The sequence below is a fragment of the Globicephala melas genome, chromosome 19, assembly GCF_963455315.2.
Source record: "Globicephala melas chromosome 19, mGloMel1.2, whole genome shotgun sequence".
Taxonomy (NCBI): Eukaryota; Metazoa; Chordata; class Mammalia; order Artiodactyla; family Delphinidae; genus Globicephala; species Globicephala melas.
In genome coordinates this window covers 57,369,780-57,384,929 of record NC_083332.1, presented here as the reverse complement: position 1 = coordinate 57,384,929, position 15,150 = coordinate 57,369,780, and the positions used below count along the sequence as shown (strand labels likewise).

The 15,150-nt window shown below is 44.0% G+C and overlaps 1 protein-coding gene across 1 annotated transcript in view; it reads right to left on the bottom strand.

Moving 5' to 3' along the window:
• Positions 1-15,150, bottom strand: part of CDH13 (cadherin 13) — a 1,033,853-nt gene that overhangs the window by 485,108 nt on the left and 533,595 nt on the right. Inside the window, exon 5 of the mRNA XM_030863234.2 lies at positions 4,968-5,120. Coding sequence (XP_030719094.2) covers positions 4,968-5,120 — 153 coding nt within the window. The remainder of the gene's footprint in view (positions 1-4,967; positions 5,121-15,150) is intronic.

Genomic DNA, 15,150 nt, shown 5'->3' with positions numbered 1-15,150 from the left:
CTCTTGTGTGAAATGGATTAAGTAAGACAATGTATATGACTTGTTTAGCACAACATCAGCCATGTAGAGTTCAATAAACAGTAACTTTAATGATGATACACATTCAGGGGCTCAAGGACAAATTCATCTCAGACTATTTCTTTTCGTGCAAATCTCTGAGGCTCAGTTCACAATGCTTTCTTGCTGGATTTGGAAAATGCTAGCACCATAGCATGAACTTGCATGTGAACAGCACTTACCTTTAAAATAAACAAGAACAAAATTCACCCATGTGCTCTCTGCCTTTTAAACTTGCAAGAGGGGAAAGTAAAATGTGGGAATTGGAGACCCAGGATCCTGCTCTTTGAAGAAGCAGATCTGCAACCAACCACAATGCCCACCAGGGACAAGATGGATCTAACAGCACTAAGACGGTAAATCATTTCTAAATAGGTGCTTGAAATGAAGTGGATTTGCAACTTTCTTGTGCCCAAAGTATATTGAGAAGGCAGGAACCCAGTTCTCATTAAATCCAGAAATAGCAGAACCAAACAGAGAGTAATAGGTAGGGACCTTCCTCAGCAGGGACACGAAGAAAACAGGAAAAAGACTAAATTGAAGAGCGAGAGGCATGGGGGACCTGGCATTAGAAACTGGGTCCTCGCGAGGCTGGTGAAGAGTGGCTCACACCAGGCCGCCGTTTGGCTGCTGTAGCCCTGGTACTCCTTTCAGACACTGTATGCCCACCAAGCCCCAGCAGCCTCTCCACTGGGCACATGTGGCCCTGCGCCAGGGGTAAACCAAGACGAACAACCAACACGGCACAACTCCCTGGCATGTCACCTGTACACAGTGGCGAGGAACTTAAATCCGTTTATTTTGAAACAAAGCTTAGGCATTAAAATGAAAGCTCCGTGAGGGCAGGAAACCTGGTGGGTCTGATTTCCCATTATATTCCTCATCCTGCAGGTCCTCAATCAAACATATTAAGAATTAATGAATTGACGAATCAATCGATGTGCTACGGAGTACATTATGAAACCACAAATAAACTCACGATTATTTAAGAGAAGTTCATGCTTGAGATGGGAAGGCTGGGCCACCACCAGTTTTCATTTACCTCCTTTGCCTTTCCCCTCACTAATTCTCACTCATGTGATGAGACTGTAAGGGGCTTACCATGTTCCTGCTACTGTTCCAAACTCTTGACACGCATTAACTCATTTAGTCCATTAAATCCTATGAGATCAGTATTATTACGGTCCCCATGTCACAGATGATAAAATCAAGGCAGATACCCTGCCCAAGTTCCCATAGCTAGTCCATAAAAGCTGTGCTTTTAATTCAGCCAGCATGGCTACATGCAAAGTTATGTTTGTAACTGCTACATACTACATGGCCTCACTTTAAGGAAAAATATGAGATGCTCTATGCTACAGACCAGACTCTATTTTACTAGCTGTTTAGCAACTATTAGTTAGCAAAAACTAGTCATTTCATCTTTTATTGGGCTGGCCAAAAAGTTCATTTGGGTTTTTCTGTAACACCTTATGGAAAAACCCAAATGAACTTTTCGGCCAACTCAATACAAGCATTAAAGTTGCTAGTACGATCCCTATTTTATGGATGAGAATCACAAGATCAGAGAGGGTAAGTGGGTTTCCCAAGATCACACAGCTCAGTAAGCAGCAGTGCTGAGACTTGAACAACAATTTTCTGACCCCAGAGCCGTTGATATTAATCACTATTATCATTTACATAAAAATTAAAGTGACCCAAATTAAAAATAAAAAAATCATGGGGTTTTCTACTCAACCCTGCCCTCTGATACCTTTGTGAGCATTAGAAAGGGGCCGCCCTCTCCCTGTGGACACAGCCCTGAACTGCAGTGCAGCTTCTGGCGAGTAAACTGGGGGCTGGATGAGGCCTTTCTCATCCCTCAGCCATCCCCCTTGGGCAGTAAAATCCCTGCACAGCTGTACCTGACAGCCCTGCATTCAGCTTTCGGAAGCCAGAGGAAAGGGACACTTCACGAATCAAAAATTCTCCTCAAAGAAAATCTCTGACTGGCCTCTTTGGCAACATCAAAACCAAGCCACCTGATGGACCAAAGGCCACCTTCTCCTCACTCCCACTCCCTGTGAGTCCCTGAATGTTGGTGTTTGAGTTCTTCCCGCTGTAACTGCCCCAAGGCATCTTCCCCTCACTGTCCCTGGAGATCAAGGTCATTGCCATCTAAGGAGAATGTTCACTCTGAGGTGGGCCCTGCTTTATGAAGCCCAGAAATCTCTCTCTGAATGTGGAAGGACTCCCAAAAGGGTGACGAAGTTTTAAACCACCTTTGGGTCCCACAAACATCAGAGGATCAATTAGCCATGCATGTATCCAAACTCTTGTTCAGCTCTTAAAATAGCTCTTACGGAGTCATCCCAAAAAGGCATCTCAGCCTCTCATTTACCAGTTCTCACTCCTGGCAGCCAGTTTTTTTCCAGTTTCTCTGATTCACGCTAGTCCTATTTCCAGGCTACAGAACACTCCCAAGAAGACTTCTGCTCCTTTATTCTTTATCTTGTACCCTCTTAATTTCCTAGTAATTCTAGAGCTCAGCTTCCTCCAGGAATCTCTCTCTTTACTTAAAAGAGGAGCAGCAAATGCTATGAAGTTCAGTTCCTGTCAGGATAGAAGGAAAAACCATGAGTCTGTGGTAGACGTCAACCTTCTCACGGTTGAAGGTAGGAAACTGATGTTAAAAACTTGTGGAACTTAACCAAAAATTTTAAATCTTTTTCAGCAAAAGAATGAATAAGAGCAGCTCTGATTTACTGAACGCTCACTAGGTGCTGGGCATTGTGCTAAGAATTTGCAAAAATAATTTTATTTCATTTTATACAGTCCTTAGAGATGCTGGTACTATCCCCACTTTGTGGAGGAGAATCAAAAATCCTCAGAGAGGGTAAGTGGGTCGCCCAAGATAAAAACAGCACAGTAAACGGCAGTGCTGAGACTTGAATGGCAGAGGTCTGAATCACCATGCTATGAAATTATGAAATGTATCGTATCTTTAGTTCCTTGTGTCTGAAAATTAAGAGATATTCCTATCACAGGCAGGGAAAAAGTAGAGGGCATCTACCCATGGTCTGCAGCTGGCTTATCCACAGCACCTGGACACTGACAGCTGCCAGGTCAACTGTGGTCACCATCAAGTCCAGCTGGACCTGGGAACTTCTGAGGGTGCCAACATTCAATTTCTACAACAACCAGATTCCCCGCCGGGGGTTCGCTGAGGATGCACACTGGTCACCCTTTGGCATCCTCTGACAGATGGTACCCCCTGCAGATGCTCACAGCATCTGCCTTTTGGCAAAGTTCCTGAGAGGGAGGTCCTCCCAGGACCCGGGACCCTGGAACACACCGTTCAGCATGAGGCTGGATGGGCCTTTCCTCACCCACTGCCCTGTATTTATCTAGTATTTTAATGCCTCTAATGCCCTCTTCTATCTTCTCCTCACTGGAAACTCACAGCAATCCAGCTGGTAGCTAGGCAAGTGTTATCTGCATTTTATGGGTGGAATCCTGAGGACCAGTGCTTACTGGGTCTTCCCAAGGTCAGTATCTCATGGTGACAGAGGAGGCTAGACCCAGGGTACCCATTTCCCAGCCAGAGCACTTGACTTGCCAATGCAATGTCTCTCCACCCTCTGTCTGCAGAAAAGGAAGAATATGGAGGTTTTTTTAGGGAAGAGGAAGTAATTTTGTTGAAGTGGGATTGGGATGTTCTTGCACGGTGTTTTGACGAAGAAAACCAGAGATGCCAAGTCCACTCCTAGAAACTGGCCGCCACCCCCCAGAGCCCAATCCAGGGAAATGCGCATGTGATGGGCAATGGTGATGGAAAGCAAACTCTGTTGACTGGGCCTTGTTCCCAAGTGCCTGCTTCCAGCTCAGTGCGCTGCATCCCACCGAGGGCTTTCCCCGAAAATGGCTGGGAATCCTGTCCCATTTCTTGAAAAATGAGCTTACTGCCCTCAGAGGCTTGGGTCCTTAACAGAGGCTGTGAGATGGGGCTCTTGGGGGTGTCATAGAGAGGGGACAGGACAGACCTGGAGCCTATATGAGATTTAATGCTCACCCCAATATCTGTGTGCAATTACTTTGGTCTCTGAATCTTGAACAGGTGTCAACTTCTGAAACTATCCTTTTACAAATAGCCTTTTGTTTCTCCATATAAAAGAGAAGCAAGCACATTATAGAAAAATCAGGAAAAAAAATCAACAACGCCAAATACAACCACCAACACTTTGATTTTTCCTCTATCATGCTTCTTCACAAACATACCCACCATGATATGTGTAAATACTCCATCTGTAATGAGGATACCATATGTGTTGGTGTGTCTGTTTCCATTCAATATCTTGAAAATCTCCCATATAACTAGAACTTCTTCAAAAATATTTTAAATGGTTGTAGAAAACTTCCTTGCAAAATTGTGCCATAATTTAACCATTATATATTGCTGAATATTTAGCAACTGTTTCCATTTTAAGGATCGTGTCCTGCTATATCATCATTGTACAAAAATCTAACTAAATTCCTCCCTATTTCCTTAAGATGGCTTTCTAGAAGTAGAATGATCAGGTCCAAGGTTTTATACTTTTTATAGCTCTTCATTATCAAGCTGGTTTTGGCTGGAAAGCCAATGTTAATGTAAGGTTTCTGACCTCCTCTGAGATCCCCCCAGGGTCCCTCTTCTTGGTTTTTAGTGCCCAAAGTCTCGCGCAGACCTGGGGGGCTCCGTTGATGAGATAGGGGCCCCCACTGCTTCTGTGTCAGGGTTCAGTGCCCTTGGCTTCCACAGAGACACACTTAAAGCCGCACAGCCCCGGGTTTGATGAAGCACAGAAATAATGAGCTCAGTGGGAGGGAAGCAGTCTTTGAAAGGCACATCTCTGCATGTGGGGTGGGCACTGGGTGGGGGGAGGGGTACTCACTTGATAGGTAGCGATCGTTTCTCTGTCCAAGTTCCGTGTCACGGAGACGCTACCTGTGTTCTCATTGATTCTGAAAATTCCTTTAGGCTCTTGATCCACTCCCTTTCCAGTGAGCCGGAACTTGGACCCTTCCGGTCTGTCACTGTCGACTACCTGGTCAGAGAAACAGAGTGACATTTAAGACTCTGGCTGGAAAACACAGAGAAAGCACAGTACAAACACACCTCAGTGACCAATCCACTAATCACAGATGCCAACGCAGAGGTGCTCGATGAACTTGTCTAAAGCAGCATCACCAAAAATAGCATCATTATTTAACACCTTTCATCCTAATATGCAAATCTTTGTGGCTTTCAGCTGGGGAAGCTTACCAGCCCTGGGGTGACATATATTGATGAATCTAAGAGGGAAGTAACTTCATGAAGTTCAAGGTTGGACATTTATATTATTTTTAACTCCCAGGAAACAGGCTTTTTTTCTGCAAGTAAGACCAAATAAGCAATGGAAAACATTTGACAGTCCTATACCGGGCAGGCATTAATCAGGGTTCTAGGTATCTACATGTATGTAGTCATCAACAGCGCCACCTATGCCCTTGTTGCTACCAGGTACTAGGCATGGTGCTGAGAAGGAATTTTACACACACTTTAAAAAACTCTGACAACAATGCTGGGGGCAGGGAACATTATTATTCATACTTAATGAATGAAATCAATGAGACTCAGGGAGATTACACAAGCTTGCCACGGTCACAGTTACTAAAGAAACAAGGATGGGATTCAGAAGCCATCCTCCACCTCCCTAGGGGCACTGCTATGCAACACCGTCATTGCTGAATTCACTTTAAGAGAATTCCCTATAGGTGGTCAGCCTTGATCTGACATTTAAAGAATAAATTCAAAAGGTAAAGATATAGGAAGGCAGTTCCAGGCAGAGGGAACAGCATAGACAGGCAGCAGGCAGGTTAGAGAGCCTCAAAAATTCCAGAATGGTTTGAGGAGAGGTGAGGTTGAGAGGTAATTAGGGGGCAAGTTTTGATGTCATCTGAAAGTATCCAACTAAAGAGAAAATCATAATTTGCATAGGTTAGTTCTAGAGTTCTAACAAGCATTCATGTATATTTAATATCACTTTATCATCAATACCTGCAGACATTAATTTGATTATAACACTATAAAGGTCACTAACACAATAGACATTCAGAACCACAGATAAAAGAAAGCTAATACTGATCTGGCTGTCATCAATTTACAAGTAAACAGGCACCTATTGGAATATAGTCAACTGAGCCTGGAGGACTTAGGTGGCTGAACCAGAAATGTGCCTTCTGGTGGAATCAGGAAGAGGTGTGGTGGTGGCATTTCTGTGGGCACCATGCCTGCAATTCTGACGTGTGCCACCAGGTGGCAGTGGTGCCTAAGGCAGCGTGAGCCTCATGGCAAGCCTCCTCTGCCAAGACCAGCGGAGTAAGAGCACGACGCAGTCCATAGGGCAGTACAGTTTTTTTCTGATTTAAAATATTCTTTATTAAAATACACTGAGAATTTTGATTAAACACGTTACCTCTGTTTGCATTTTTTTTAATTAACAGAAAATATCATCCAAAGCAAGACTAAAAATAAGGTATGTGGTATCTTCTGATGAAAAGAATTTTTAGTCACTGCTTGACTCGATTGAATCCAACTGACATTAGCCCCACTGCTTGGAAGCTCCATGAAGTCAACAGCCTCAGCATATCGGGCTCACCGCTGAGTCCCATGACTAGCAAAGTGCCCGGCATACCGCAGGGACCAACGCCAATATCTGTTTAATGAGGACCTCCACTGATTAGACAAACATATGTCTCAATCCTAGCTTGGCCGACGATCAGTCCTGTGACCTTGAATGTGATTCTTTGCATCTTTGGCTCTCGATTTCCTTATCTATAAAATAGGGATAATGACACTTATTTCCCAGGGTTGCTGAGAGTTTGTTGAGATACTGTGTGCAAAGTACACTTCCTGGCACATAGAAGGGGCTCAATAAATCAGAACTGACAATTAGAATACTAAGATAAGAATGATAATAATAACAAAGTCATGCCATTGTTGTTAATGGGTAAGACTGACACCTCCAAGCATAAAACACATCTTAGCCACAATACAAAAAAATCCCTTTCTAAGGGAACACATTTCCTTTTTAGAAACAAAACTCACAAAAGTCTCTGGTTTCAGGACAGAAGTGATCTGGAAACACACTGTGGGAAGGGGCATCTGAGCCAGCCGTGTTCCTCTTTGTCCTTTCACATTTACCATCGCTCCCCTCTTGCTCTTACCACTTCAGCTCAAATATGGATTAAAACCTCTTCCTTTTGCTCCCCTACACACAACCGTGGGACAAGTCCTCTCCAAAGGCCATACTAACTAAAGGGAAATGAACATGGGAAACCTACAAAGGCTATGGAACTGTCCTGCTTCCTAAGAGTGGACTTCTGACCACACCCACTAGAAAGGACCTGTCAGGAGAAGGCTTCTGTGATCTGTTCTCCTTTCTTGACCCTTCCCTGCTCTGAAAGGGTTGGGAGCACAGCACCCCAGACCTTCTGGAAGAAACACAGTGGGAGACAGTCCTGACAGCTCTCTTGAGGCAAACACTGCCATCCTCCCATTCCTCTACCTGCCATTCAACATGGAAAGCTGAATTCTAGACTCAGAAATCCTCCCAGGGCAACTTTTCTTCCTGCTGTAAAGATCAGGTCTGTGTCATTTCCTTTCTCTCTCTTGGAGATCTTGAACCATGTGACCTCATGGAAGCAGGGTCTTGGAGGGTCTTGTTTAATTAGTGCTGGCTGCTGGATTTAAATGAGTGATTCTCTGGGGAAGGAGCAAGACCTCTGCTCAGCAGTGCGCAAGTCTTCTCTCTCTCTCAACATTTTTTTTAAAATTTATTTTATTTATTTATTTTTGTCTGCGTTGGGTCTTAGTTGCTGCATGTGGGCTTTCTCTAGATGCAGCCAGCGGGGGCTACTCTTTCTTGCGGTGCGCAGGCTTCTCACTGCAGTGGCTTCTCTTGTTGCGGAGCATGGGCTCCAGGCACGCAGGCTTCAGGAGTTGTGGCACACGAGCTTCAGTAGTTGTGGCTCACGGGCTCTAGAGCGCAGGCTCAGTAGTTGTGGTGCACGGGCTTAGTTGCTCCATGGCATGTGGGATCTTCCCGGACCAGGTCTCAAACCCGTGTCCCCTGCATCGGCAGGCGGATTCTTAACCACTGGGCCACCAGGGAAGTCCAACGTTTTGTTTTTAAAGGCCTGGCTTTGGACACATCAGTTGAACCTGCCTCCTGGTCCTCAGCGCTGTATCTGCTTTGAAGGAGCGCTCATAGCCACGCCAGGCACGGTGCCCCCAGACTGATGAGCCATACAGGGCTGCCAGCACAGGGAAGTGAAGGGCCTCATTCTCCCTGCAACAATTGGTCTCAAGATATGGTTCCCTGGACCAGCTTGGCCATCACATGGGAGCTCTTCAGAAATACAGATTCTCAGTCTCCACCCAGACCCCCTGGATCAGAAACGCTGGTGGTGGGGCCTAGCGATCTGTGCTTTAATAGGCCCCGTGGATGACTCTACGCACACCCGGGATTGAGGACCACCGATTTGGATGGATTTCAGCACCATCCACGCTCATTACGATTGGTGATGGTTTCCACCGTGACTGTTGGGAGACTTTGGCTGGAAAAAAGGCTGCGTCTGTTTGCTACCTCCCTTCCAGAGCTATTTTAAATGTATAACACTATTAGGAACTCTTAAAAGCCTGTTTTCTAGAACGTCAGTAAAGCAGAGTTGGTATTTCTCCAAGTCCCACATTTCCGTGTGTATCAAGGGAACCCCAGGGCATGGAGGAACCTTGGAGAAGAAAGCATGGGAGTAGGGGTCATTCTCCACGGGAAAGATGGGAGTCTTGGCTCAATTTAGGTTCAGAAATTACCCAACAGCTCTCCAGCTTCTTGGTCCCCAGGTGGGGCTTCAGCGGGACCCCGATCCACTCCAGCCTCACTGAGCTGGAGAAATAGGAGGTATGCAGTGGCTGCAAAGGAGGCCTCAGCCACACATCACAGCTGTTCCATGCAAGTCAGGTGGGTTTCCAGATGACCTTTATTGTACTACATTAAACTCCTAAGATTTGTCCAAATGCCGCTCTATGGCTGTGGCCCCAAGGCTCTCATCCTCTTCTTGTTGTTTAATGTGATGGAATGTAAGAAATCCAGTGCACTCCTGCCCAGAACAAATCCTGTCATGAGTCTCTGCTCCTGTAGCAGCTGTTAACACACATTATACCACATAGCAGGGCTTCACAATTAGCTGGTCTTTCCTATTATTCTTTGTAATTTAACACTTCTTTTCATAGTGGGATTTTTCTTCCTTATCCTCTGAGTCGGAATGAAAAAAAAATAGCTAATGATGAGAAACAACTTGGACGCCGGGTGCCGACACTCTGGGAAGGGTGTGTAAATAGCACACAGGAGTCCTGCTGCATACCTGGGTAAAGTCACTTCCCAGGCAGCAATGGGGGTGACTGGAACATCAATTGTGTCGGTGGCATGGCTCAGGTGGGACCAGAGTCCTCTGCACCCAGCAAGGGGCAGGAAATACAGAGGCTTGGAGCAAGAAGGGATGCTTGGTCTGAGTTTCAAAGGGTGTTTTCACTGCCTACTTCCTCTAGAGTGTGGTGTATTACAGACAAAGCCAGGGCCCCCCTTGAATCCCGTTCCCACCTCCATTCTCTGCTGCAAGTAGCCAACAATACCAAGTTGCATTGTGTTTTAAAGGTATTCTATGAATTTATATACATATATACATACTCACAGAATATATAGCAATTTTGAATGTTTTTACATTTTTATAAATAGGACCGTTTTGTATAAATTATTCTATAATTTTTCTATTCAATGTGGTTGGAGGTTATATATATATAGTATGTAATATTTTTATATATATTATATTTATGTAATATAAATATATTTTATATCTCATAGACAGATAGATAGATACAGACTTTGGGGATAGGAGTAACTTTCCATTTATAGAAACACTGCCTAGATAGTATGAAGTTCCCATATACCTTTCATCCAATTTTCCCTAACATTAACATCTTTTATAACCATGGAACATTGGTCACAACTGAGAAATTAACACTGATGCATAACTACTAACAAACTAACCTCCAGATTTTATGTATTCAGGTTTCACCAATTTTTCTACTTCTATTATTTTTCTGATCCAAAATCCAGTCCAGAACCCCACATTACCTTTAGTCAGTGCGGTATTTTTTTTAAACATCTTTACTGGAGTATAATTGCTTTACAATGGTGTGTTAGTTTCTGCTTTATAACAAAGTGAATCAGTTATACATATACATATGTCCCCATATCTCTTCCATCTTGTGTCTCCCTCCCTCCCACCCTCCCTATCCCACCCCTCTAGGTGGTCACAGAGCACCGAGCGAGCTGATCTCCCTGTGCTATGCGGCTGCTTCCCACTAGCTATCTATTTTACGTTTGGTAGTGTATATATGTCCATGCCACTCTCTCACTTCGTCCCAGCTTACCCTTCCCCCTCCCCGTATCTTCAAGTCCATTCTCTAGTAGGTCTGTGTCTTTATTCAGTCAGTGTGGTTTTTAATTGCCCATTACGGTGCTTCCCTGTAGGTTCAGACATTTCCTTAATTGTGCTGACATCATTTTTTTCCCCCTATGGAAAATGTATTCGATACATCAAAATGCCACAGTCGCCAAGTTCTGTATATTCTCTTTACTGTAAGAACTTGTAGCTCTGTCCTCTGCCAATCTCCAGTACCTGTAATTTAACTCAGATCTCCACTAGAGATTTTTGACTGTTCTGTTGTCAGGGCCAAGAACACACACAACACTCACAGTAAGTTTTCAGCAAATATCTGCATACCAAGTAAGTAAACGAACGTTACAGTGGTCTCTTAACTGGCCTCCATGTTTCTGATTCTCTCTTTTCCCTTTGTGTCCTAATTGCAACCAGAACGGTCATTCCAAAATGCAAACACAAATCTGGCCAAGACAGTTCTCAGATTAAAGCTTTCAATGTTTCCCCATTGCTCCCAGATGAAATTCCCCCAGGGCCCTCCTTGATGGGCCTCCACCTGCTTCTCCAGTTCTATCTCTTGCCACCATGAGCCATGGGCCTCCTGGACTTTGCCCACTTCCTCTGGACCTAGGTCAGCTGGACTCCTATCCCCCCATCCTGTCTGCTAGAGCCCCTCCTGGTCTTCCCGGACTCGGCACCAGGGATACTCCCTACTCACTGGAGCTTCTCCTGACCCTCTGCCCTGCTCCAGGGAGACAACCTCATCATCTGGGTCTAGCCCGGCTCACCACTGAGGTCTATTAAGGCACAGAGAGCGGATGGCCTCTTTGTTGGGGATGGTAATTGTCCCTTGGGCTATTTATTTCTTATTCTTTTAACATTTCCTGGGTTTGGAACATATAAGACACCCGATTGAAGCTTTGAAAAACAGTGCAACTTTGTTTGCATGTTTTTATAAGATCATAAAATGCTTCAGAAACTCACAAATTAAAGTCTGTTGTACTTTTTTTTTTTTAATGTGGTCACTTTACCTATGCAACCTCAGTATCTTCTCATTGCTCTTTTTACAAATCCCCAAAGTTACCTTCCCAGGCAGTGGTATGTCCAGGAGTCATGAAGGGGCCTAGAACGCTTTCCCATCCTTATAATTTGCAAAGGTTCCCTTGTGTGAAGACCCTCTGTCTAAGCAAACACTGCTCGCTGCACAAAGCAGCTCCAACACAAATACCCCAGCACTTCTGCCCTGTCATAGCCAACTAAATTAATGCTCTAACTCTACCTGTTCAGAAAATCAGGAGATACTTATTTTCAAAGGATAAAAGATTCTACGTATATAAGCAATATGATCGAAAGGATGAAAAACTAGAAAATAATCAGCCCCCGCCCCCGCACATTTCCAAAGGGAATAAATCACATGTGAATAGTATAGGTCTTTGGGGGATGGAGGTAGGGGTGATATTTTTTCCTTCACTCTAGAATATTTTTGGTTTCAAAAAATGAGCCTATATTACTTATTATACAGTTAAAAAACAACAAAAAACTCAAAAACAAAACAACTTTTTTAAAACATGTAAGAGTAATTACTGGAGCTTGGTGTATATGCTCATTTAGAAGTTGTTTTCTACTTCATGTTAAATAGGAAAAAAACCACTTACTGCCTTTATCTATGGTTATTAGAAGGCATTTTTTTTTTATTGGTAGGTTGGTTCTCTGAGGTGATTTGTAAGCAGTAATTAATTCTCATCTGTGGTTTAGTCCTTTTTTTTTTTTTTTTGCGGTACGCGGGCCTCTCACTGCTGTGGCCTCTCCCACTGCAGAGCACAGGCTCCGGACACGCAGGCTCAGCGGCCATGGCTCACGGGCCCAGCCGTTCCGCAGCACGTGGGATCTTCCCAGACCGGGGCACGAACCCGTGTCCCCTGCATCGGCAGGCGGACTCTCAACCACTGCGCCACCAGGGAAGCCCTGTGGTTTAGACTTTGACATGCCTTTGAACTTGAAGACACTTAGCCATTCAGCAGTCTGGGCAGCTGTTACATCCATGCCCGTCTTTCAACCTCATGCTGCTCAACAACTTTCAACCATTAGGTTATAAATTAACAAGGGGGACTAAGGAAAACCCAGTGCCAAGAGTTCCAAAATACCTGGTGGAGAAGCACAGAACCAACACTCTGGCAATCCACCGGAGGAGGATGCTGGCTAGAGACCAACTGCACAAACCAGGGGTTCTCATACCAGCAGGGCTGGCTGTGTTCACCGCCGAATTCAAATGGTCTCCATCCTCCCATGGAGGGTGCTAAGGTTAAGGGCAGGATGGAGCACTTGGAAGGAAAATCAAACTCCAGTAACACATGATGAGGGGAAATCTGAATACAACTACACTTACCCTTCATCTATCAGCACTATCATTGCACCACCAGCTTTGTTTCCCTTCTTTTATGAGAAAGGCACTTAAGATTATGCCTAAGCACAGCTTAAGCTGAGTTCCATAGGATTCAGTGTTTAATTGGTGGGGTTTTTTTGCATTATTTTCTGATAGTTATAATTTTGTGGTTACTTTCTGTAGGCTATAGAATTTTTTTTAATGAGAGTATTTCTTAATTTACAAGTACTTCTAACATTTTAATTATTTATTTCCAACTTGTCATAGAATAATGTGGCTTATGAAATTTCTACTCTTGCGAGTTTTTTAAAAATTTATTCATGGCCAAGTGCAATATCATCTTCACTAAATGATCCATTGACACATGGAAAAGAATTAGTATTCTGTGGCCTTATTCACAATAGCCAAAAAGTGTAAGGACCCCAAGTGTCCAACAATGGATAAATGGATGAACAAAATGTGGTATAGGCATAAAATGGAATATTATTATTCAGCCTTAAAAGTGAAGGAAATTCTAACACATGCTACCATATGGATGAAGACATCATGTTAGTGGAATAAGCCAGGCACAAAAGGACCAATACGTATATTTAAATACACATATTTACATACATAATTGGCACAATGCTGCTCTCACTGAGGGAACTCGGTTTATATTTGTTAGTGCATTCCAAACTGATACCACCATTCACTCAGCCTGATGGTCTGTTTAACTCCCATGATTTTAATAAGATGTTTCCTTCTGGAGTATAATTTCCTCTAACATATTATCTCCCTCTACCTTCTTCTCTTCTATTCAATATATTTACTGACCATTCACGAGTTCCAGAGTGTTCAAGGGCCCTCAGTTCAGTATACTCTAGGAAACCCACATTACGCAACATGGGAGATGTGCTGAAAGAGGCCACAGCAGACCAGAGAAAGAAGTCAGCTTTGGGTCATTCAGTCATTGTGCCTTACTTGTCTGGGCCCAAAGTCCATTCACTGCCCATCAGTATCACACTTCTGCGTCTCTTTATTGTCCAAGAGAATAACTGGGATTCTTATGTATCACTTCCTGAGTTTCTGGTTTCTTAATGCAGACTGTGAGTGTCACCCTCCTGCTCATCGCGCCCCTTGACTTTGCCTCTTGTGTTTCTACCAAAAATCAAGATGGTCCCTTGGAACCCATAGTGAAAAGTCTAGATTTTCTATACCTGTTGCCTCTTCTCCTTATGAATCAGATGTATGGTAGTGGGAAGTAGTCACTGAGGCTGTTCTTTAATATTCTGGCTCCTCTTCTTCCGGTCACATAGGAGGACGATACTTCCCCAGTCACCTGAAGTTGGCTGTGGCCATATGACTTGCTTTAGCCAATGAAGTGTGAGTGAAAGTGACATGTGTAACTTCAGCTAATTTTGAGTAAAAGCTTTAAGAGCTATGATGTGCTTAGCCAGGTTCTTTTTGCCCTCTGCAAGGTGACGAGCTATGTTCCAAATAGTGGTGACTTCAACAACCTAGATCCCAAAGAAAGAAAAATGACAAGGTGCAGAGCCCCCACCTAACCCCTCAATGGACATGGAGCTTGGTTAAACCTTTTTTTTTTTTTTTCACTTTGATCAACTGAAATGGGAGCTGCTTATTACCACTGCTGAACCTAACCTATCCTGACTAACGCACAGAGTGCTTAGGACAACAGGGTTTGCAGCTTGGAGCTCACTAACAGTGTGGACATACTGGGAGTCATGTGGCCTCTCTGGGCCTCAATCCCATCCTCTGGCAAATGAGGGAAATAATGCCTATCCTAAAAGGGTTACTGTGGGTAAGTGATCTGAGAGACACCTAATGCGTCAGTACATAAACCTGCTCAATCATGTATGGCAATTGTTATTTTTATGATTAAACGGTGGTGATGATGATGACTATAACAGAGGCTACCATTTATTGAAAAATAAGACTCTGCCACACACTATTCTAAGCATCTTACATACATAAGTTCATTTAATCCTTACCACAATTCTATGGGGTAGGTACTGATGTTAATCCCCACTTTACAAAGAAAGAAACTGAGTCACAAACACCTTACCAAAGTCAGCTAGATGATGGCCTTGCATTTGAATCCAAGTACCCAGAGCCCATGGCCTTAGCCCCCACCCCACATGGCCAACTGGTCAAAGTCTGCTGGGTTGTGTAGGAGTGCCCCAGGAGGAGAATCAACAAAGCACTGGAAC